The 22,450-nt window shown below is 37.7% G+C and overlaps 3 protein-coding genes and 1 pseudogene across 5 annotated transcripts; 1 reads left to right on the top strand and 3 right to left on the bottom strand.

Annotated features, from left to right (window-relative positions):
- Positions 1–2,620: 2,620 nt before the first annotated feature.
- On the bottom strand, positions 2,621–4,246 carry LOC110714805. Its single transcript, XM_021893356.1, has 2 exons — positions 3,485–4,246; positions 2,621–3,205 (listed from the first exon to the last, which is right to left on the bottom strand). Exons 1-2 carry the CDS (start codon positions 4,244–4,246, stop codon positions 2,621–2,623), a joined length of 1,347 nt encoding a protein of 448 aa, XP_021749048.1.
- Positions 4,247–7,302: 3,056 nt separating this feature from the next.
- LOC110714721 (L10-interacting MYB domain-containing protein-like) lies at positions 7,303–12,172 on the bottom strand. 3 transcript variants are annotated; one of them, XM_021893255.1, is made up of 4 exons: positions 11,848–12,172; positions 11,693–11,770; positions 8,224–9,021; positions 7,303–8,136 (listed from the first exon to the last, which is right to left on the bottom strand). In XM_021893255.1, the coding sequence occupies exons 1-3, from the start codon at positions 11,917–11,919 to the stop codon at positions 8,350–8,352; spliced, it is 822 nt and encodes a 273-aa protein (XP_021748947.1). In that variant the 5' UTR covers positions 11,920–12,172; the 3' UTR covers positions 7,303–8,136; positions 8,224–8,349. The 3 variants fall into 3 exon arrangements, with proteins under 3 accessions (XP_021748947.1, XP_021748948.1, XP_021748949.1); XM_021893257.1 differs by lacking the exons at positions 7,303–8,136; positions 8,224–9,021 and adding exons at positions 9,124–9,886; positions 9,970–10,293; XM_021893256.1 differs by lacking the exon at positions 11,848–12,172 and having other exon boundaries at positions 7,304–8,136; positions 11,693–11,772.
- A 218-nt stretch (positions 12,173–12,390) lies between these two features.
- Positions 12,391–18,069, top strand: LOC110714720. Its single transcript, XM_021893254.1, has 6 exons — positions 12,391–12,552; positions 12,641–12,673; positions 12,774–12,907; positions 13,290–13,401; positions 13,640–14,393; positions 17,269–18,069. Exons 1-6 carry the CDS (start codon positions 12,487–12,489, stop codon positions 17,970–17,972), a joined length of 1,803 nt encoding a protein of 600 aa, XP_021748946.1. The 5' UTR covers positions 12,391–12,486; the 3' UTR covers positions 17,973–18,069.
- Positions 18,070–19,908: 1,839 nt separating this feature from the next.
- LOC110714911 lies at positions 19,909–21,770 on the bottom strand (annotated as a pseudogene).
- Positions 21,771–22,450: the final 680 nt, after the last annotated feature.

The raw sequence follows: 22,450 nt of genomic DNA, 5'->3' as shown, positions 1-22,450 counted from the left end.
CACTGCCCCTGGTGAATATCATCCAAGACATCATACCCTCTCTCAGGAGTAATGCATTTCAGGTATGGCTTTACAAATGCCTTTTTGAACAACTCTCCTTGCTTAACTTCAAACCAAGCTGCTCTCTTTTTCATCAACCAGCTCTCTTTAGGATTGGCCGGGAGTAATCCGTCCTTGAGGTAAGACAGGATCCCGTCCATCCAAGTGGAGCTTCTATCAATTGCATGCACTGGCTCAACATCAATGCTCCTCTTCTCCTTTACTTCCCAAAACACTGACCTGGGAGTATCACATGATGCTGAGGATGCTAACTTAGAGAGGGCGTCCGCCTGATGGTTGGACGAACGTGGGACCTGCTGTAGGGTAAAATGATCTAGGCTCTCAGCGTCCTCTTTTACAATCTTCAAGTACTTTATCATGGCCGGCTCCCTCGCCTCAAAGTCTCCATTCACCTGGCCGACTACAAGTAGGGAGTCCGAGCACACGTCAATTTTTGTCGCTCCTGCCGCCTTACACATTCTGAGGCCGGCCAAGAGGGCTTCGTACTCGGCCTCGTTATTAGAGGCTTGGAACTGGAATCTCAGGGCGTACTCAAACTTATCTCCTTCAGGTGATTGGCATATAACACCTGCACCGCAACCAGTGGCTGTCGCACTGCCATCCACAAACACTTTCCAGATTTGATCTCCGGCCGTCTGAAGATCCGGCCGGGTCATTTCAGCTAAAAAATCAGCAAAGGCTTGCCCCTTGATTGCTTTTCTTGGCTTAAATGTAATATCAAATCCTCTCATTTCCAAGGCCCATTTGAGCATACGGCCGCTTGCCTCTAGCGTTGTAAATGGTTTCTTCAAAGGTTGGTCTGTGTAGACCACAATTGAATGTGCCAAGAAATATGGACGCAGCTTTTTTGATGCCATGTACAATGCCAAGCCAAATTTTTCAATGGGGGGATACCTTAGCTCAGCGTTATGTAGGACGTGGCTAACAAAGTAGACAGGGATCTGGCGGCCGTCCCGCTCAGCAAGTAGGACGGCACTTAAGGAGTGCTCTGAGATAGCAAGATAGATGAACAACTTCTCGCTCTTAAGTGGACTGACAAGCCGAGGCAATGTATGTAAGTGGCCCTTTAGTTGTACGAATGCTTCCTCGGCTTCCTCAGTCCACTCAAACATAGCCTTCTTTTTTATGGTTTGAAAGAAATAGCGGCACTTATCCCCTGATCTTGACAGAAATCTACCAAGTGCGGCCAAACAGCCGGTCAATCTTTGGACTTCTTTAATTGTCCTTGGTGACTTCATGTCCAAGACAGCTTGGATTTTTTCAGGGTTAGCCTCAATTCCACGTTGATCAATTAAACATCCGAGAAATTTACCGGACTCAACACCAAAGACACATTTCTTTGGATTTAACATCATCTTATGCCGCCTGAGTTCGGTAAAAGTTTCTCTTAGATCCTTCAAATGGTCGGTCGGCTCTTTTGACTTGACAATCATGTCATCAATGTACGCCTCCATATTCCGGCCGAGCTGATCTATGAAGACTGTGTCTACAAGTCGCTGAAAGGTAGCTGGGTCATTCTTAAGGCCGAATGGCATGACTCTGTAACAGTACAACCCCTGCTCAATCACGAACGCCGTTTTCTCCTGGTCTTCTTCCCATAACGGAATCTGATGGAATCCGAAGTATGCGTCCATAAAGCTCATCAGGGCATGCCCGGCCGTCGAATCAACCAGCCAGTCGATTTTGGGCAGGGGAAAGCTATCCTTAGGGCATGCCTTGTTTAGATCTGTGTAATCCACGCACATTCTCCAAGTTCCATTCGGCTTTTTGACAAGGACCACATTAGCCACTCATTCTGGGTAAAAGCATTGCCGAATGAAACCGGCGTCTAGAAGCTTCTTAACTTCTGCTGCGGCCGCCTGATTCCTTTCCTCTCCATGATTTCTTTTCTTCTGGCGGATAGGTTTAACGGCCGGATTTACCGCTAATTTGTGCACAGCCAGATCTGGACTTATGCCTGGCATCTCGCCGACCTCAAATGCAAATACATCCTTGAACTCTCTCAATAATTGAATTAACTCATCCCCAAGCACACCCAAAGCTATAGTGCCTACACTGACTGTCCGATTTGGTTGATCAGGGTCGAGCATTATATCCTGGTGACTGCCGGCCGGCTGGGGTCGTAACTCTTCTGGCCGACCGACAGTCATTAGCTGCTATGCTTGCTCTATCTTGGCCGCCTTACGCTTCTGGCCAACCTGGTGTGTTGGGAGTGAGGTTCCTTCTTCTTTTGGCTCGGACGATTTTGGTCCGCGCGCTGTAGGCTTAACCGCCAACTGATTACATTCCTTTGCCATCTTCTGACTTCCTTGGATTGTACCTATTTTCCCGTCCGTCCTCTCAAACTTTAGCGACATTAGGTGAGGCACAATGACTGCTTTGCTGCATTCAGCGTAGGACGACCGAGTATGACATTATAGCCAGTAAGCTCTTTCACAACCAAGAAGCGGACAACCATATCTCTTCCTTCCCCTTTTTGCCCAAATCGGACGGGTAAATCTATCCGGCCCACCGGGTGGATGACATTCCCCCCAAATCCGACCAACGGGTGAGTGATGTCTTAGAGAGCATCCTCTGGGAAGCTTAGATTTTTCAAGGCGGCCAGGCTGATTATATCAGCCGCGCTACCTGTGTCTATCAATATTCGTCCGACCTTTAGATTGGCTATCTTCATAATGAATACCATGGGATCATTGTGTAAGGCTTTGACCTCCCCCCGATCGGCCTCACTGATAATTACCTCGGGGAAGGGTTCAGCCTTCACTGAATCCATCTGCATCACCTTTCCCAAGTTCCAAGCATCCTGCTTGATCCCTCTCTTAGTGGGACCGCCTGAGGCAAATCCTCCTAATATCACGGCCACAAAGCCCGAATCAGTGTTGTTGCCGTCATCCTCTTTATCTTTGTTCTTATCATTCTTCTGTCTTTGCTCGGACGTGTTGTTTGTCCGTGTGTAAGTGAATTTGGACTTCATCACATATGAATTCAGCATGCCCTTCTCGGCCAATTTGTCCAGCAGTCTCTTCAAGTTGATACAATCATTTGTGTCATGTCCCACGTCCTTGTGGTAATGAAAATACTTGTTCTTGTTCCTGTACTGAGCTGGGCCTCTCAGCGGCTGTGGCTTCTCAAACTCAAACTTATCCTTGATTTCCATCAAGATAGAATAACAATCCTTGTTGAATTCAAACTGGGGCTCGTACGCCTTGACCTTCTTGGTTTTCTGCGGCTGGCCATCAGCCACCCAGACTTCTTTTCTCTTTTTTCCTTCTTTCTTTTGGCCGGTCGAGTCTTGCTTAGAAGATTTCTTCTCAGCTCCCTTGGCCGGCGCTTCTGCTTTTGTGAGCGAACAAAAGTCCGCCGCCTCAATATAAGCTTCGGCTTCCCGCAGAACACCTGCGTATGTCCGAGTCTTTTTCCTTACCAAGTCAAATTTAAAACCATTGTGCCTTAATCCCCGGAGAAATTCAGAGTAAGCCATTTCATCCGGTAAATTATGAATTTGGGCTTTTTCTTGGTTAAATCGTTGGACGTACGAGCGTAAGCCCTCATTTTTTTCTTGGATGATTGTCGCCAAGTTAAGGCTAGTCTTTCGAGGTGGTATGTTGTATGAAAAATTTCCCACGAACAGCAAACTAAGAGTGGTAAAACAATTGATACAACCAGCCGGCAAACTATTGAACCAGTCCTGTGCCACACCCTTCAGAGTGGCTGGGAAACATTTGCACCACGTAGAATCATCTACACTTTGCAAATACATCAGGTTCTTGTACGAGGTGATGTGCTCCTCTGGGTTGCCCGTGCCATCATAGGCTCCCACAAGTACACTCTTCACCTTTAGTGGCTGAGGGGCATTTAGGATATCTTGCGAAAACGGGGGCGTCTTATCTCCCAGAGTAAGTAGGCGCATCTGCCAATCAATGGGTTGCGGTTGCATGGACGGTCCAGTCAGATAGGGAGCTTGTCCGTACACCTGCCCATATGGCCCATATTGTACGTATGCCTGGGGGTTTGGCTGCATCAAGCCATTGAACCCCTGAGGTTGATATTGCAGTGATTGGGCCTGAACTGGAGTTGGAGCATGGAAGACTGGAATAGGAGTTGGGGTGCGAATTGCCTGACTCCCACTGGAGGTGGCCGTGTTGGTATGTTGGGAGAGAGAATGATGTGAAAAATCATCCGGCATAGTTGGGGTTGAAGCCGTGTCCGAGTGGGCAACGCGTTCCCGCTGCTTATGCCTAAGATACTCTCTTGCGTCCTTCCATCGTCTGGACGGTTCAGGCTCTTCTCTACGAGGCTGCCTACCCCTCCCCCCAGCCGACTGCGTTTTCGCCAACAATTCAGAGAAATTAGTCCGCGGTACTCTCGGGGACCTTCCAGTCGGCCTTCGAAATGGAGTGTTTCCGGCGTCCGTTGCATGGACTATTTTGCTGTGTGTCTTTCTTGGAGCCCTCTGTTCCTCTCTCCTGGGCGGCTGCCTAGAGGTAGAGGCTCCGTTTTCATTTCTTTTCTGAGTTTGTTAAGTGCGGCCTTAAGAGAGGCTGCAGTAACAGGAGGATCATCAGCTTCTTCAAATGTGGCTATTAGAGGATCACTAGTACGGATCATAGGGATTATATCCTCTACATGTCCATCCTCGCCTGGATTAGGTGTCCGATCGTCTATCGCCATAACGTACGAGTATCCCCACAGACGGCGCCAAATGTTTCGGGTCTTTTTTGGATCTCCTGGGATACTGGTCACTCTTTGCTGGCAATACGTTGGTCCCACCTGCAAAACCACGAATATTCCGTTCAACGGAATATTCGCCTCCGACGATCAAGTCAGTGATCAGAACGGAAAAAGGGCTAGAGAGAGAAAGTAGAGAGAAGTTGGAGCTATTTAATGCTCTGTGTTTTCAATTGTCTAAAAATCCCCCCCTCATCATAAATGATTGGGGTATTTATAGGGGTGGGATTCGTGCCCCTCTAGGGTTTATACCCTAGATTTGCGTGACGTGATTGGCTGCGCAATCAGCGATCGCCACGTGCCCCTCTGAGGGCGCCGTTTTGCGGCTTTCAGTGTCATCTCTCAGAATTTGGGCCCTGACGTTGTTAGGCCTATTTGGCGTGCTGTTTTTTAGAAGCATCTTCACGTGGTACAAGTGTCGCCCTATAGCTGGGCCACATGTCACCATGGGATTGGCCTGAGACCTTAAAAACTCTGGATTGCGTGGCATCTTCCCGTGGTGACACGTGTCACCCCATAATTGGGCCACGTGTCACTGTGGGATTGGTCCACGTATACGTAAAAAGAAAGGAAATAGATTTTTTTTTTGTTATAAAAGAGATGTCTGCCAACTCTTTCTAACTTTGTAGATCAATTACTCATCTTTCCCCACCATTGTTGCTCGCCTAACCATTGTCTATGATTGAAAGAATTATCTTACAATTTACAGAAGACCAAACAAACCCCCCCCCCTTTTTAACAAACAAAAATATATAATAAAAACCATACTCCTTAAAATGTGAATCGGAAAAAGGCATAGAAATATAAATTAAGGTCAAGGGACAAAGGCGTAGTTCGTGGTGGGTTGGCTAACAATTATTATTATCAAGAATGATAGGTGAAGGAGAATCATGGCTTACCACTATACTCAATCAATTATAGTTGGTGTTTTAGCAAATGAAACAAACTAAGGGATAATAATCGGTTTGAGGGAAAAAGAAAGCTTCTTGGAGCTAATATTTTCTCATAGCAATTTGGGTGCGTGAGATTGGGCTTTTATAAACTTAATATTGTGAAGGTAGATTCATCCAGAAGGTCTTCTACAAGATAAGAACTAATTTCAAATATAATTAGTTTGTTGTTTTTCTTTTTTATCCGATAACACCAATTCTAGAAAATCGGTTTCACATTCTTTTTTTTTTATTTTTTTTTTATTTTTACAAAATCAGCTTCTTGAAATAATCCAAAATCACTTTCTGAAAATTATCAGTTTTCAGTATTTTTTGTTTCTTTTTTAATTTTTTTTTTTATATATAATATCAAATACGAAAATAATAATCATAAAATCTATTAAAATAACATATCTAGTTAAAGTTTAAAAGTTTATACTAGCTTGAAAATTGGGGTATTACACGCATACTATTCTTAAGGGTTCAATAAAGAATCAACTAATAAAATGAGGGCAAATAAGTAAATGAACAATTTAAATGACATAATTGTTTAAACACTAATTATAAGAGTTATCTCAAAATTTATAAAAAGTAGGGAATAAAATGAAAAAGAATGCCAAAAATCTTGAATGTACAGTAACAAAAAAAAAGGTAATTATTAGAATTAGCTTAAAATTTTGAAAATTTAGGGAAAAAAACGCCACCCTCCTACCAATTCCTCCTCCCTAATCCACCACATAAACACTCCTACCTCCCTGGAATGACCCTCGTCTCCTATTCGCTTGCCCCAAAATCTTAAATTAGACTCAAAACTACCCACATTACCCAACAGGAATCTTGCCTTGAACTATCTTGAAATCCAAACGGGAATGGGAGATGAATGGGTTGAGCTTCGCTGGCGGGGGAGGGCGAATGAGCCAGCAAAATGGGCGCCGGCAAGCCAGGGCATTAGCAAGGCGTCAGTCGTCGGAGGTGGGGGTCAGGGGGGTTGGGGGCGGCGGTTGTTCAGTTGTATCATTGGTGTGTTTTTTTTTCAAATAATTTCTTAAGTTAATTAGTAAAGAGTGATTTCCATAAAAATTGATCAAAAATTCAAAAATTCCCAAATTACATTCCTTTTACAAAAAATTCCCCCCATACCGTCTAACCCAGCATTTTAATTAATTTGTTTTTTTTTACAATTTACTAGTACACCGCTAATTGAGGGTTCGTTTGACATCACTATGGTTTTTTGTTGTTTGTTTTTTAAAAGTATAATATATATGTCACATAATGAATCAAAAAATTATTTAGATTTATTCTTTCAAAAAAAAAATTATTTAGACTTATTAAAATCATGATAATTTTGAAAACTGACAATAAAAAAGTGGAAACACCTTTTTCTTGTTTCCAGTTTTTAGTTTTCAAAAAAAAGGAAACTGAAAACAAAAAATGATGTCAAACAAGCCCTGAATTAGCGGTTTTATACACATATAAACCGCTAATTGGTTTACTTGTTAGGTGAAATAGGGTTTGTTTGGCCAAGCTTTTGAAAAACAACTTCTGTTTCCCAGAAGTAGTTTTCCCGAAACTATTTCTAGAGAAACAGTTGTAAGAAATAGATTTGTTTGGCCCATCAAAAATCAGAAGTGATTCTTAGATTGAGAAACTATTTTACCCTGTTTGGCCCATATTAGTTTTTTTTTTTAAAAAAAATTATTTGGGAGAATAAATTAGTATTAATTTCTTGTACATTGTTGTTAATAATAGTTTTTTTTGTTAATAATAGTTTTTTTTTTGTTTTTTAATAGCAAATTGTTTATAATAGCTTGTAAGATTAAATTTAATTTAAAATATTGAACAATTCATAAGTCTAAATACTTAGATTTTTTTGTCAAAATATAAAAAAATCATATCCAAAATGTCTGCTATTATTATTCCTAATAAAAGATCCAATAATGCTACAATCCACGACTCATTAGAGAAGTTGCAATATTGTAGCGAATAGACTCCATACTAAAATCATCCATTGATCCATCATGTTCTTCAAGAGTAGTTACCGGGTTGCCTCCAATATCCTCATCCCCTTCAACTTCAGGTATGTAATAAGGATCTGCATCACATTTATCAAATTCCAAATCTTCAAGCGCGTGTCTTCTTATATAGTTATGCATAGCCATAGTAGCTGCAACAAGTTTCTTTTGAGTTTCCAACGAAAAGCTGGGCATAATTGATAATATCCTCCATCTTTTTTTCCAGACACCAAATGTTCTCTCTATAACGTTTCTCAATGACGAATGTGAATAATTAAAGACCTCGTAGAAACCATTTGGAGGTTGTGTTGAACGACGAAAATCAGGAACATGGTATCGTTCGCCTTTAAAAGGAGCCATAAATCCTTTCATATTCGGATAACCCGCGTCAACAACATAATATTTTCCTGTACATTGTACAATATTAGATAATGACAACATAGTATAATAATGGTAAAGAAGATAGTATAATATATAGTTTCATAAATATATACCTTCGGGTGGATGAGGGAAATATTTCTTGCGGTCTTCCATTGCATCTTTTAAGATTCGATTATCATGAACAGATCCCGGCCACCCAGCAACAAAATATGTAAATAACATGTCGAAGTCACAAATTGCTAAAACATTTTGAGTAGGGTTACACCTTTGCGCCCAATGTAAGGGATTTTATCCTCCTCCGAAACAACACATGGAATATGAGTTCCGTCAATGGCACCAATACAATCCTTGAAATGTGGCCAATATTTATAATTATTTCGTATCTTAGTTGGAACCTCCTTGAAGTTTGGATCAGAAGGTCTTACAATATCTTTAGAAAATCTTGTCATTGCTTCAAGAACTTCATTGAATTTTCTACTTATTGTTTCACCAGAATGTTTAAAGCGATTTTGCATATTACGATTAGATTGAAATTGTGCACATAAATATATGAATATTCCGAGTGCTTCTTCAGCAGGCATGGTCCTAGTTGACTTTAATCCATATTTATCCATTAATAATTTAGCAAGACTATAAAACACATGGGGTTCCATTCTTAATATCCTATAACTTTCACCCGATGTAGATAAAACCTCTTGCAACCATTGCCATCCAGAACATAACGAAATCCTAGTAGGCTGTTTAATTAAATATTTAAGATAGTATTTGGTAAGTATCGTTACCCCTGTGGCGGAATATAATATCATTTGTTTACCCCTCAGTTGTTCTTGAAGTAATAAATCTTCATCGTCTTCTTCTTCGGAGGAGGATTCATCAATTACATCATCATAAGCACTTCCATTTGAACTAACCTGATTAAAAAAAACAAGGAACCAATTAAAATTGTATACTTTAAAGTAAACCTTATATAAACGAAGCAACTATAAAAAGCTAATATTATATGAGAAAGTATAATGATAATAATATATAACAAATACTAAGAAAATCAAAATAACTGACATAAATAAGAAAGTTGGTCTGTTACAACAAGGTAATTAAAAAAAATAGCAATCAAAGCATAAATACAATGTTTCATAACAAATAAAAAAATAATTAACGTTGAGAAGCTTTTTTCTCCCTTTCCAATTCTTGCTCAAGCCAACAACTCCGTATATTTTCATCAGGAATACCAACAAACATCTCTCTATATTCTCGTTTGACAAATAAACGAGTTCCTAAGATATAAAGTTCACTTCCTATTTCAACCCCTGGTGTTGTAGCTAGCAATGTTAGACACTCTCCAATGCTACAACCAGGAAGATCAGTTCTTTTTGAAGTTACAGTAGCCCTAGATTGAGAGAAATTCTCCATCGCACCAACAATACGTTTTAGCTCATTTTGCATGAGCTTAGCTGTGCTAACTTTAGATTTATTTCCTTTTTGTGTTTTTTTTCCTTTTTCTTCCGATGTTGTATTGACTTTGGTCTTGTCAATGCTTTCACTTTCAAGCTGTTGAGATACTGTTTCATTGATACTACCATCCATAGTAATGTCAACTTGTTCCTCATCTTCTATCTCTTCGTTTCCTATGGTAGTCAAGTCTTCTATTTCAATATCATCTTGTGAATAAGGGTTCCATGAAGTTGTAGCAGAAACAATTATTTTAGCAAACATGATCTCTAACTCTGTTAAATTTTGGATTCCAGCTTCACGAAATTTAGCAACACTCGGATTGGCCTATACAAATAAATAAATGTAATTAGTTAAAACTAACTACTTGAAAAAAGGCAATGTACAAATCAGATTATTGTTATGCTCACCTGTTCTTGGAGTGCCCATCACTGATCGGATGCAACAATTGTATTTTTCTCATGATCCCATCCTAACCCTGTCTCCTTTTCTATGAGATTCTTCCATGTAGCGTACTCCGTTTTTAACTTCTCCCACTTGTTTTTTAATTGCTTCTGGTCATACTTTTTACCAGACCTTTGTTGGAACTTTATAACCACATTATTCCAACCAATTTTGCTAAAATGAGTGTGTGGTCTATTCCCTGCATGGACCTCTTCAGCACAAACCTCACAAAATATCTTAGTTGTTTCATCAGACCAAGTTGCTTTTGACCTCTTTACTTGTTCGTTAATCTAAAGACAAACAAAGCCATGAAACGTTGTGCATTACACATAAGCTTCACCAACCATACACACAACATAATAATGTAATCTGCCTCCCAAGGTCACGCTTTATAAATTCTACCAGCATTATATTGACAAACCTTACAACATACAAGCCGAGTACTCTTTAAATCCAACATGCATTTCATTCCCTAATATATATATATATATATATATATATATATATATATATAAAGCCCATTCATAACATGTTCATTAATTTGTTGATGCATAATTTATAGCCAAACTTTATTACTCACCTTTAAGAAAGGTTAGGTAATGGTTCCCTGTCTATAAGTTCTTACAAAGAATATGATACTATGATATCATAACCTCAATACCTCAAAAATATATTTCAACCATTCCACTATCACCTTGTCCGGATATAAGCAAGTAAATTTGATACCAACACAAGCAATGAATATACTAAATAAACATCCAACTACGTACATATACTACACCATTGTCAACATAGATCAGAAATACCCATGACTATAGCCCTTAAATATAACTTTCAATTAGAACGAGATAAACGTCCAATTATATGGCCAAGTGGCCAACTGCCCAAAATTTGCACTGCACAGCTATCAGTGGCATATAATAAACCACATCCATATATGTAGAGGTATAACAGGTACTGCATAGCTTGTAATGGTTAAAAGAGAAAGAAATCGATAATTCATCTTAACAACTTATAATATCAAAGTCAAGACTCTCAAGGAGGCCTTATTTATTTATTTACTCTGATATAGCAACAAGGCACACAATATCGAGGTACTAAGCAATCCCTTTGTCAAAAAACAATAGTCAATTATAATACAATATTAGGAATTTAGGATGTTCTAAAAAAGTAGACACATTTCCTAACTTTACCAATTAATAAAGACCATAGTTCTAATATTGTCCCCAACTGTCAATCTGACACCCCCTTATGCCCCAGAACAAGCAGCCTAGCAAACAACTTCCTATCTCTAGCTTAATGACTTTGCATATTTCTGGGCTCTAATGCTGTACTAGACAACAACTATATCGAACTCACTACGATTACAAATAACTTCAATGTAACATATATGAAAGAAAAGCTTTCGAGTTCTAATTTTTCATTACTGCGTATGAGATTAACAAGCTCAGCCCTTACAGATGACATTGTTTTTAGTTTCGACTGCTATTCCGCCTAAATCACATTAAACTTATAACCATACTATATTTAACATTAATTTCATGGCATTGTCCTAACACAGGTATCATTTACCCAGTCTTTAAATTCTAAGAATACCCAGAAATTGAATTTGTGTAAACGGTTAGTATTTTGCTAAATTGAATCAAAAATGAAATTTTCAAGATCTATATTCTGGACCAATTCACTAACCTCATTGGCAGAACTTCTTGTTCGTGAAGTATTGGGATGATTTGGATGAGGAGAACCACTGAGATCTATAGCTTTCTCCTATTTCAAAATCAATGCAAAGAAATTAGGGTTCTACCCACAAAAGAGAAAATTTTAATAAGTAAAAAAAACATTACCTTATTATTGCTTGGTTGTGTCCTCTTGGGTGGACGAAATGGTGGCGCCGGTGGTCTAGGACCGGATTGCATGTCGTCGAACGCCGTCTTCGTTTGCCTTGAGGGTTGAGCGTTTCGTGTTTTTGGAGAGAGAAAGAGCTGCTCAGTGTTTATGAGAGGTGAAGAGAGAGAGAAGGGGGGTTTCTTTTTTTTAATGAGATATTAGAGGTCTTTTTGTAAAATGTTAAGGATATTTTTGTCCAAAAAAAAGTTTCACTAAATGGGAAATCAGCTCCCCGAGAAACTGATATAGAGAAGCTCAAAAGTGGTGCTTCTTATTTTTCCCACTCTAGAAGTTATTTTGGGCTTCTTGAGAAAGTGTTTTTGTTTCTTAAAAAACCCTTGTTTGGCCCAGTTTCTATTTCTTAGATAAAGAAACACTTGTAGAAACTAGGCCAAACGGTTACATAATCTCCACAATTATATGCGCAAATTCTTATAAAATCGCTAATTAGCGGTTTTGTGTTGATTGATTTTTTTTTTTAAAAACTCAAAACACAATAAACTTGCTTATGTGGACGGTTCGTGGAAAACACACTTAATTTGGTAAAATTGACAACAGATTCAATTCGTTTCAATGACAACAACAACTAGAAGAAGATGAAGATCACAGTAATGACCGCCGATGAGAAATTCATCTCCTTAGATGTCGACCCCGACGAAGCTGTAGTTTTCTCTTAAACCCTAATTTCTGAATTCAATTTCAATTTTTGCATTGAATTTCTGACTAATGGATCTTGATCCAATTTCGCAGGTCGAAAATGTCAAGGCTTTGCTTGAAGTCGAGGTACAATAACAACCACCACTCTATCTATATCTGTTAATTTTTAATTTGATGAAATTGAATTGTAGTAGAGTAATTGTTTTTGATTGATTTGGGGGAGCAGAGTGGGGTGGTGTTGCAGCAGCAACAATTGATGTACAATGGCAAGGAGATGAATAACCATGACAAACTCAGTGTACTCGGTGTTTGCGATGGCGATTTGATCATGATGCTTTCTAATGCTGCTCCTCCTTCTCGGTACTTTTTCATATTACTTTCTTTATATCATTGCTCATTTTACAACTACATTTTAACATTTTTGATGCACTTATTTGTATTGCCAATTCGGCTTTAATTTTAAGCCCCAATTAGGACTAGACACTCTACATTAATCGTATGATGGATTTTTCACTGTTGTAACTAGTGGAGCAAAAAATATTCAACAAATTCGGCTTTAGTTTTAAGCAATATTTGATTGATCACAAATATGTTTACCCCTCAATTTTAGGGATGTTTATTATAGCACAATGTTGTTATGCTACTAATGTGCCATGAGAACTGTTACAAATTATGACGATTTCTGTAAAAATAGTAATCATCTCTATATCATCTAACTCTAACTTGTCCTTTGTTCCTGTAGTCCATCTTCAAGTGACCTTGCCCTCAGTCCTGATGGTTCTGCTGTCAACCCTGCTGCTGCTTTTCAGCAGCAAGTTCGTGGAGATTCTAATCTGATGGCTCAATTGTATCAGGTATTCATGTCTTCATATCATCTTCTTTCATTAGATAGCAATTGCTACACAACTAGTGGACCAAAAAATATTTAACTTTTGATTGCTCTCTTATCACTGTGTTAAGTTGTGGAATTGGAACTATTATTCTCGTTTTTAATACTTTCTCCTTGTAAACCTTTATTGAGAAAAATTAGTGATTTAGGCTGCTCAATTAAATGTAAATTAATTGTTGTATTCTATGGGAATCGGGATTCAGGAATCTCGTTCCTTGACTAATAAGGGATATGGGTTGAAGAAGTGGCGAAGGATTAGAAGAAAATATGTTGTTATCACCAAGGAAACGGATTTGGAAAAGGAAAAGGATTATGATTCCGATTCTACTGCTGGTAGAATGCTCAAGAGAGGGTCTGCTAACATTTTGAATGACAATGTTGTTTCTTCAATGTCACCTAATCACAACAATTCAGCTGCTGCTGTTGTTGACACTTTCAATGTCGGTGCGGATTCCGATAACAGTGAGGACAGCCATAGCCATCGGAGTAGCAGCAAGTCATCAACGGCTGCTAGCCATCCCAAGATCTCTCTTCGAGCTTCAACTCAAGCTCATCATCCGCATCCGAATCAGCGCAGGCCCAACAAACCCATCTTGAATCAACCTCAGCCTCAGACTCATCCCGACCCTATCAAGAAACAGAAACCCAGAGAAACCTCCCCCCTTTCTAGCATGGAGTCTGATTCCAGAAGTTCTTTTCGCGATCATCTTCCGACTCCAAATCCCTCAACCTTTGATGCAGCCCATCCCCATCCCCATCCCCTGCCTTCGCCACCACCCTGTCAACAACAACTTCCCTCTACTCTTACTGGAACTACTAATTTTGGTCTTTCATCAGATTCTTCAGATCAATTGTCCTCCACTGCTTACCATGGGAACACTAAGGTCTCCACTGACAGCGATCCTCTTCTCGACTCTCTCTTGCTGCTCCAATCTGCCCAACTTGCTCTTCAAACAGGTTTGCTTTCTACTATAGCTTTTTTTTTTTTTTTTTTGGGTTAAAGCTTTCTACTTTAACTGGACCCCCACATTTTTACTAATATCCTTCTTCTATTGTTCAAGAGTATGGTAGGATCTATATTAATGACATGCTTCAATGTTAGGCTGGATATGACTAGTAATTGATATTAGAAAGTCTTGTTCATGCTTCAATATGAAATGACAAATTACCTTAGGAGGAGATTGTTTACTTCACATTAGGAGTATTGGGTTTGCCTTATTGGTAGTGGATTGACGACATATTCATTTTCTTGGATTTGGTAAGGAAAAGGTGTAGAAATTGTTGTGGCACAATTTCAAAATCGCAATTTTGTGGCATGTTTGGCCGGAGGCCTTACTTTTGTGTCTTTCTTGAGCTTCCCTATCTTCTAAGTCGGTCTAAGACAAAGTAATCTATCTATATCTAGCGTCTTCTTGGGATAAAATGGGTCTTTTAAGAGTCACTTTGTATTTAATTTAAGAGGTTCAAAGAAATGAGTATAATATGTAATTTAGAACCCACATTTAATCTATACTCATTTTTTAGCTGATAATGTAACCTATTTTCTTATCTTCAAAAGATAAATTAAAAAATTGAAGAACCTAGGCTTCCAATAGAAAATCAAGTAAGGCTCAAAAGGCAGACAACGTCACTAGAATTAACCTTAAGCTGCAAAATAATTGTTCCTCTCCATCGGTAGATTTGAAATTTACCAGGTTTATGCCAAATTGCCAATGAAGTTTATGTAGTATGTAGTATATGCTTGCCCTGTCAGTGAGTCTTGTTACGCGCGTTTTTCTTCACTATGAATTGGTTAGCTATTTTAGAGAAGACTCTTTCGGTGATAAGGAGCCTTGGGTGTGCTGTTCAAAGTTTCGAACATTCAGGAGTTGTTACAAATTCGATTTGTGGTTTTGGTAGGTTAAAGAAGAAGTTGCTTTGGCAAAATGCAGCAATGGGCCAATGGCAATATTACTAATTAGCATGCATTGTTTTGGAATTAAGTAACTTTAAGGTTTGAATCCCTCTCTTTTTGTATTGTACTTTTCCTGAATGAACTCGCCAACATTTCTAATTGTAGCACATCAAACAACAAAAAACACTTTTGAACATAGGAGTTTGGTATGTGAGACTCTCCATCTCTAATTATACCTAATCACTGAAAAGGGAGTTTTTGGAGGGGCTTAGCATTTTACTGTGAGACTAATTTCTTCAAATTTGAGGGGACATAGATGCTCTAACAGTGAAGGAAGTTTAAAAAGTTTAGCTTGCTTATTTTATAATGTAATTTTTCAAAAGTGAAAACAAAGAAAAAGAAAAAGTAGGTCTGCTAGCCATTTGTGGGTTTAGCATGGTGGTTAACTTCCTTTGGGATTTCGGATTCTAGTGTGTGGGAGTTGTCATGTATCACAAGTAAAATTTATCAAGAAATACCGTTAACGACGAAAGAAACATAACTTTGTATATTTTTGTTTAGCCATCCTCTTCAAAGAAATCCTAGGTTAAAGGAGGAGGGTCACAGTAGGCAGTGACAACCAATGTAAAACTTTGTCACATCACTTGGCATGAGTTGCAATGATTGAGAGTAGTAGTAGGAAGGGTGACCTCTTAGGAAGTCCTCATGTTGATTCATGTAGCCAACCTCACTTATAGGATTAAGGTGTTCAAGCAGAAGAAGAAGATGTTAAGGCTAATTCTAGTATAAGATACCAAAATCCTAGGAACTAGGTACCAATGAAGTAGAGAAAGGGCTGCCATTTAGCATACAAAAAGATGCTATATGGTTCATAGAACAAAAAGTAGCTATCATATCAAATTAGAAATTAAGTGACCTTGAAAGGCAAGCTCATCAGTATATATTACTCTTTTTCCTAACATAGATGCTAACAACAATAAAAATCTGTAATGGATGAACAATGTGTTTGTTTCAATATGTAGCTTCCAATTATGTGTGAAAATTATGACCTTTGTATTTTATCAACCGAGTTGTATTAATGGGTATTAATGGACTAGATCAAAATGGTTTGTGAAACTTTGTGCTGCTTATCTGTTGTCAAATACTATTGGCGTTCCTTTTTGATAGTTATGCTTTCCATTTACATCCTTTCTTTTTTGTTAGCTAGACTTCTACTTCACTCCTATTTAGGTAAAGGATTTTGAATACATATATCAGAGGAATCAATTTGCTTTACGAGTTAAAATATTTCATTATTATCACCACCCCTTTAGAATATCAATTTGTCATTGTTTAATTTCCTTTCTTTCGATACATTCAAAATGTTAGCTGCTAATTCATAAATGGTTATCCACGACATTCAATATTGAAATTGGAGCACGGTGATCATCTGTGGAATGTAGTTTGATCTTTGAGGCTTGAAAAGTGTCATGAAAGTAACATTTTCCAATTTCAGAACTCAGATTCTCATGGGGAATAATTGTTTATTTGAAAGATGAGCAAGTTCTTCGTCAAGGATTTTTAGAGTCACAACATACAGTTTTCTTTCTAAAAGCTCTTTAATTTCCCAAACTAACTTGAATAAATTTTTTTCAATTTTGATGCTAACAACAATAAAAATAATAATAGTAAAAGATTTTTAAAATATTGATTTACTGGCTTCTGTGTTTGTGTCTTTGTCTTAGTTTTATTCTTGATTTTTATTTCCAAATTCATGTTTTCCTGCCATAGGTGTGATTTGCTAATTGCAAAACATGGTTCTTTTTTTTCTTTTCTTTTTTTCCTTTTATTTTTGGTAATCGTTTTAGATCTAATCGCCAAATTGCCTTGCACATCATCTATTGGAGGTACTATAGTAATTTCTACATGTTTTATATAGTATGCATTTGATTCTTGCAGAAGTTCAGAAGTTTGGGGAGATAGGCAAGGGCATTTGTTCATTGTGCGATGACTCTGACAAGACTAGTGGTGTTCCTGTCCCATCTTTGTCTGTTGATCCTTTAGTCTACATGGAAAATGCTTTTGATGGTTGGAGTGAGTTTAATCATGCCTATTTGAGCAAGATTGTCCAAACTCTTGAAAGACAGCTGAATGAAGCTGAAGGTAGCCTCAAGGAGAAGGAACTGAGGATTGCTGAACTAGAAACAATGAGAAGTATGGAATCACCTCAAGAAAGTGTAAGGAGCACTATGGAGCAGCAAAGTAAAAGATACATAGTAATGGAAGTTGAGCTGCAGGATCTTTTCATGAAAAAACTTGAAGCTGAAGTTCAGTCAGTTGTGATAGCAAGATCTTCCAAGGAATTCAGTGTTCTTGTTGAAGATAGCATATTGAGGGAGCAAATTTCTCTAAGTAAGGAGCAAGCACAATCTCCAAAATTGGCAGTGAGTGTAGAAAACAAGGCTGTCATTCTAAAAGGGCAAGCTGAGAAGTTGGATGCACTGTATGGTGATATCTTTGGTGGTGAAGAGATTCAGAAGATGCAGAAACGAGTATTTAAGTTTACAAAATGCCTTATTTTTCAATTGGTTTTGCTGGTCTTAGTATTTGCACTGTTTGTCATGCAACTAGTACCCAAATCAGCAATGGTTGTACCCACTTAATAGTTAATACACTCTATTTATGGGGTTAGGTGATTTCTTTTTCATCTTGTAATCCTGGGTTGAATTAAGATATATGATTAATTTTCTTTTCTTTTTACTTTTATTTATAGGTCTAAAAAAAGGTACAAATAGATCAGACTGAGAGTAATCCTGGTTACCTCAGTTTCACATGATCGAAAACCATAGGTCCTTAGCTGCTGCTAAAGTGTTGTGAGCTTCTAATGACTATAGTGCTATTCATCAAACATTTAGTCCTCTTTTCTGGTTTTTTGAGGCCCAAGGCCATTACCACAGGTGTACCACAGGTGTACATGTTTGGGGCCTGGGGTTTGTTCTACATGGTGTGAATACATAGCAAAACCCCATTGTTACACCTCTACATGTCTTAAGCATGAGTATAATCTCATTTTAGGCTAACTTGATTGTTAAATCTTCTTGAAATGTTTATCAAAAAGCCTGTTTGTGACCACATATCACCCAAATTCATCTTTTTCTTCTATTTGTACATTATCTTCTACAGTGAAGCTATATTGCTATGTTGATTGAGTCTAAGTCTGCTATGATGCTTGAACATGTCATGTTACAATTTATCCATTTAGGATAGTTAGTAGTCCTCAGTACACTTTAGTATGTCAACATGAACTGCATTTAGAGAATCAGTGACATGGTAGTTTAATTCTTAAATAAGTATTCAAAACTGTCTCACTTGGAATATTAAAGTATCCATTAAATCTCTCTCTCTCTCTCTCTCTCTCTCTCTCTCTTTTTCCAAAATAGTATTCTGACTCTTGGACAAGTATGTGAGGGTATAGAAAGCTGAATCTGAGTGACTTATGTCTCTGCTGCAGGGTCCTGATTTCGAAGCCAAAGTCGTAAAGCTTGTAGAGCTAGGATTTCCAAGGAATGATGTTATACAAGCTCTCCAGCTTTTCAATGGCAATGAAGAGCAAGCAGCCGGATTACTTTTTGGAGGCTGACAAGAATGTAATTCTTAAATCAATACAAAATTGTGGTATCTAAGACAATAGAAAATATACTCTTGGTATTATTGTACTAAACATTTTGCAAATCAATTGAGTACGATTCATATTTATATAATTTATAATGGTTTTGTTTTATCATAAAGCGATAACCGTCTTGTAATGGGTGGGGGATGAAGAAAAACAAAATGATGAAATGAAAACATATATCCAAGCATTTTGCCCATTGTATGGATATGACAGTATATGCCCTATTAGTTGCCATATTAACAAAGTTATTTCTATCAGAAGAACAATAGTAGTAATAGTTTTGGATCAAGTCTCTTTAGGTTGGATTATTTTCGGATTTGACTTGTTCGAGTTGATTTTGGGTTTGAAGTAGGTCATTTTTAGATCTATCGTTGAGCTACTTATTTTAATAATTAGATATAAAGTAATTATTTATAAGAACATTTATTTTTGGATCGGGCAGGTTAGCTTGGGCCAAATTGTGTCAGTTGATCTTGAGAAGAGTTCGGGTATTAGGTTTGGCATACCAGCCAGGTAAGGTTTTAGTTATGCAATTTACGCTCATCATAGCCACCGTACAAGGACTTGTAAAACATTCTACAAATATGTGTGGATATTATCTTGCCTGACAGTGTCTCTAAACTATATCATTCACCTTACCCAAGAGCTTAACCTCTGTAAAATTATACAAGTATTAACTATACAATATGAGCTAGCATTATAGTTAAGGTGTGAAGGCGTCCATTAAAACACCCCAAACCAATTACTTCTTATTATCACAAGCATGATAGATATGTCAGCATATTTCTCTCTTTAACTAAGAGTCAAGATGTATTAACTTAGGCTATCATCAAGGCAATTCATACAAATAATTAACTAATCTTAGGCTGATTCAACAACAGATGAAAGCTAAAAAAAAACTAGCACAATGAAATTGATCGTCACCATTGCAAAAACCATTCCTAATATTGCAAACAAAACCATTCTTAGCACTGCAATCTTTAAAATAGGTACTCCAAACTTTAAATAAACAAAACAAAGACATCAAAATGACAATAAAATGCCCAAGTAAATTAAGCCTAGTCACTCTTGGAAAGATTAGCAGCAGCTTGACCACGAAGACAACCAGTCCTCCTAGCGGCAATAAGACCAACCTTCTGCCCTGGTGGTGCATCTCTACGAACAGTACTGGCATGACCAATATGCTGGTGGTTACCTCCTCCGTGAGGATGCTCAACTGGATTCATAGCAACACCACGAATTCATCTCTACGAACTGTACTGGCATGATCAGTTCCTCTTCACTCTGTACTTGTGGTATGCATTTCCTGCCTTAAGAAGTGGCTTCTCAGTACGACCTCCACCAGCAACCTGACCGATCATAGCACGGCAACCACTTGGAACAATCTTCTTGGAACCAGATGGGAGCTTGATCCTGCAACAGAGTAGATTTTGTTAAATAGGTCCAATCAGAATTTATAAATAGAGTTTGATAATATCTCAATTGCCACAGAGATAGGCAAGTATCATGCTAACAGCTCACTTGCACTTCCCTAATCCACATCACAATACAATAATACATTAATAATACATCATGCTTCACAATAACACAAAATGGAATTATTATCAAACACTCTGCCCCAGGAACATGACTTAAAGGACTGAAATTTGTACTTATACAGATTAGTAAGTCTATTAAGAATTTTATGATTGTATCGACCTATAACCTACAACCTACGCAACATCTATATTCCACATAAATGACATACATAATACACCTAAATAATGACAGATATTTCTCTCACAAAAAGTTTCATGGCCAAATTCAAATTTCATTGAACTAATTTATTGAACATATTTATTCTATCGTCTGCAAATCATCAATACATACCTCTAAGCTCAAATCGATGAGTCATTTCAAAAACAGTCGCATTCATAAATTTTACAGAAATTACATACAAAAATTCCTTTTAACCAATCTTGTAACAAGTATCATCATAATCAAAACCAATCTTGTAACAAGTATCATCATAATCAAAACCCAGAAAAACAATGTAACTAAAAAAACCAATTATCATAAATATCATCTAAACTCCAAAACAATAAACCAAAACACAAACAAATCATACAAAAAGATCCAATTTTTTAATCCAAAACAAAAACCCAAATCAATAATCACCATAAATATAATCTAGAATCCAATACCTTAAATCAAAACACAAACAAATCATACAGCAAGATCCCAATTTTCAATCCAAAAACAAAAACCTAACTCAAATATACATTTCTAACGCAGAACAAAACTCATAAAACATCCAAAAATCATATCACAAACAAATATTACAATTCAAAATCCCAGAAAACAAAATCATATAAAATTTCTCAACAAAACAGAGAAGTAACAGAAATATACCTAGAAGTATCATTATCAGGGTTGTGAGAGATAACAATAGCGTAATCTCCAGAAGCACGAGCAAGAACACCACGATCACCAACATGATGTTCAACATTACAAACAACAGCTCCCTCAGGAATAGATCTCAAAGGAAGAACATTCCCAACATAAGATTAGCCTTCTTCCCACAATAGATGAATTGACCAGTGTACATACCCTCAGCAGCAACGAAGAGCTCCTTCTGGTGCTTGTACCTGAAAGGGTGTCGGAAAGTGACGCGAGCAAGGGGTGCGCCATGACCAGGGTCATGGATGACCTCAGTGATAACACCCTTGAGGTAGCCATTGCGCTCGCCGAAGTCGAGGGTTCGGAACTTGGCGGGGCCTTTGCGGTGGTGGGTTACGTTGAGCTCGGATCACTCTTCCCATGGCGGCGGAAAGGGGAGGGGAAGGGGGAAAGAGAAAATAGGGGTTTGTGAGGGATGAATGCGGTGGGAAACTGGGAATGAAATGGGGGAAAGAAGGGGCATGGGTTAAGGTTTGTGGTTTTTGCCGTAGGTTGTATTTTGGGTTTGTTTTTGTGGACTGAATTCATGGGTTTGTGAATGTTGTGAATTGGTGTATGTTTGGAGTTTTACTGTTTTAGTAGTTTGTTTTTATTTTTTTATTTAAATTAGGTGATTTATTAGAATCAATATTGATTTTGCATTAAAGTAGCCTATCATAGTTTGTTAAAAAAAAAAAAAAAAGGTAGCCTATCATAGGTTTGACTATTATGAAAAAATTAATTTAGGTGTTTGATAAATATGTACTTCGTAACTTCTATTAAAACCTAATCTGGGTTCAAAAGTTTCTTTTATACTAAATTAGTTAATGAACAATACTTTTTTTTTTTTACATAATATACTGAAGCAACTAACAATTAATCACTAGTATTTACCAAACATTTTTTTACACAACTAGCTATGTACATCATGCTAATCAAACTAGATAGTCAAATATGTTCATAAATATAACTACCAGTAAATTATTAAATATGCCTCAATATGTTGGGGTCCTAATTTCACCATTAAAGAAGAAAGTATGAGTCCTTGAC

The sequence above is a fragment of the Chenopodium quinoa genome, unplaced genomic scaffold (assembly GCF_001683475.1).
Source record: "Chenopodium quinoa cultivar QQ74 unplaced genomic scaffold, ASM168347v1, whole genome shotgun sequence".
Classification (NCBI taxonomy): domain Eukaryota; kingdom Viridiplantae; phylum Streptophyta; class Magnoliopsida; order Caryophyllales; family Amaranthaceae; genus Chenopodium; species Chenopodium quinoa.
Note: the sequence above shows the minus strand (reverse complement) of the source record. Positions and strands in the feature narration are given on the sequence as shown.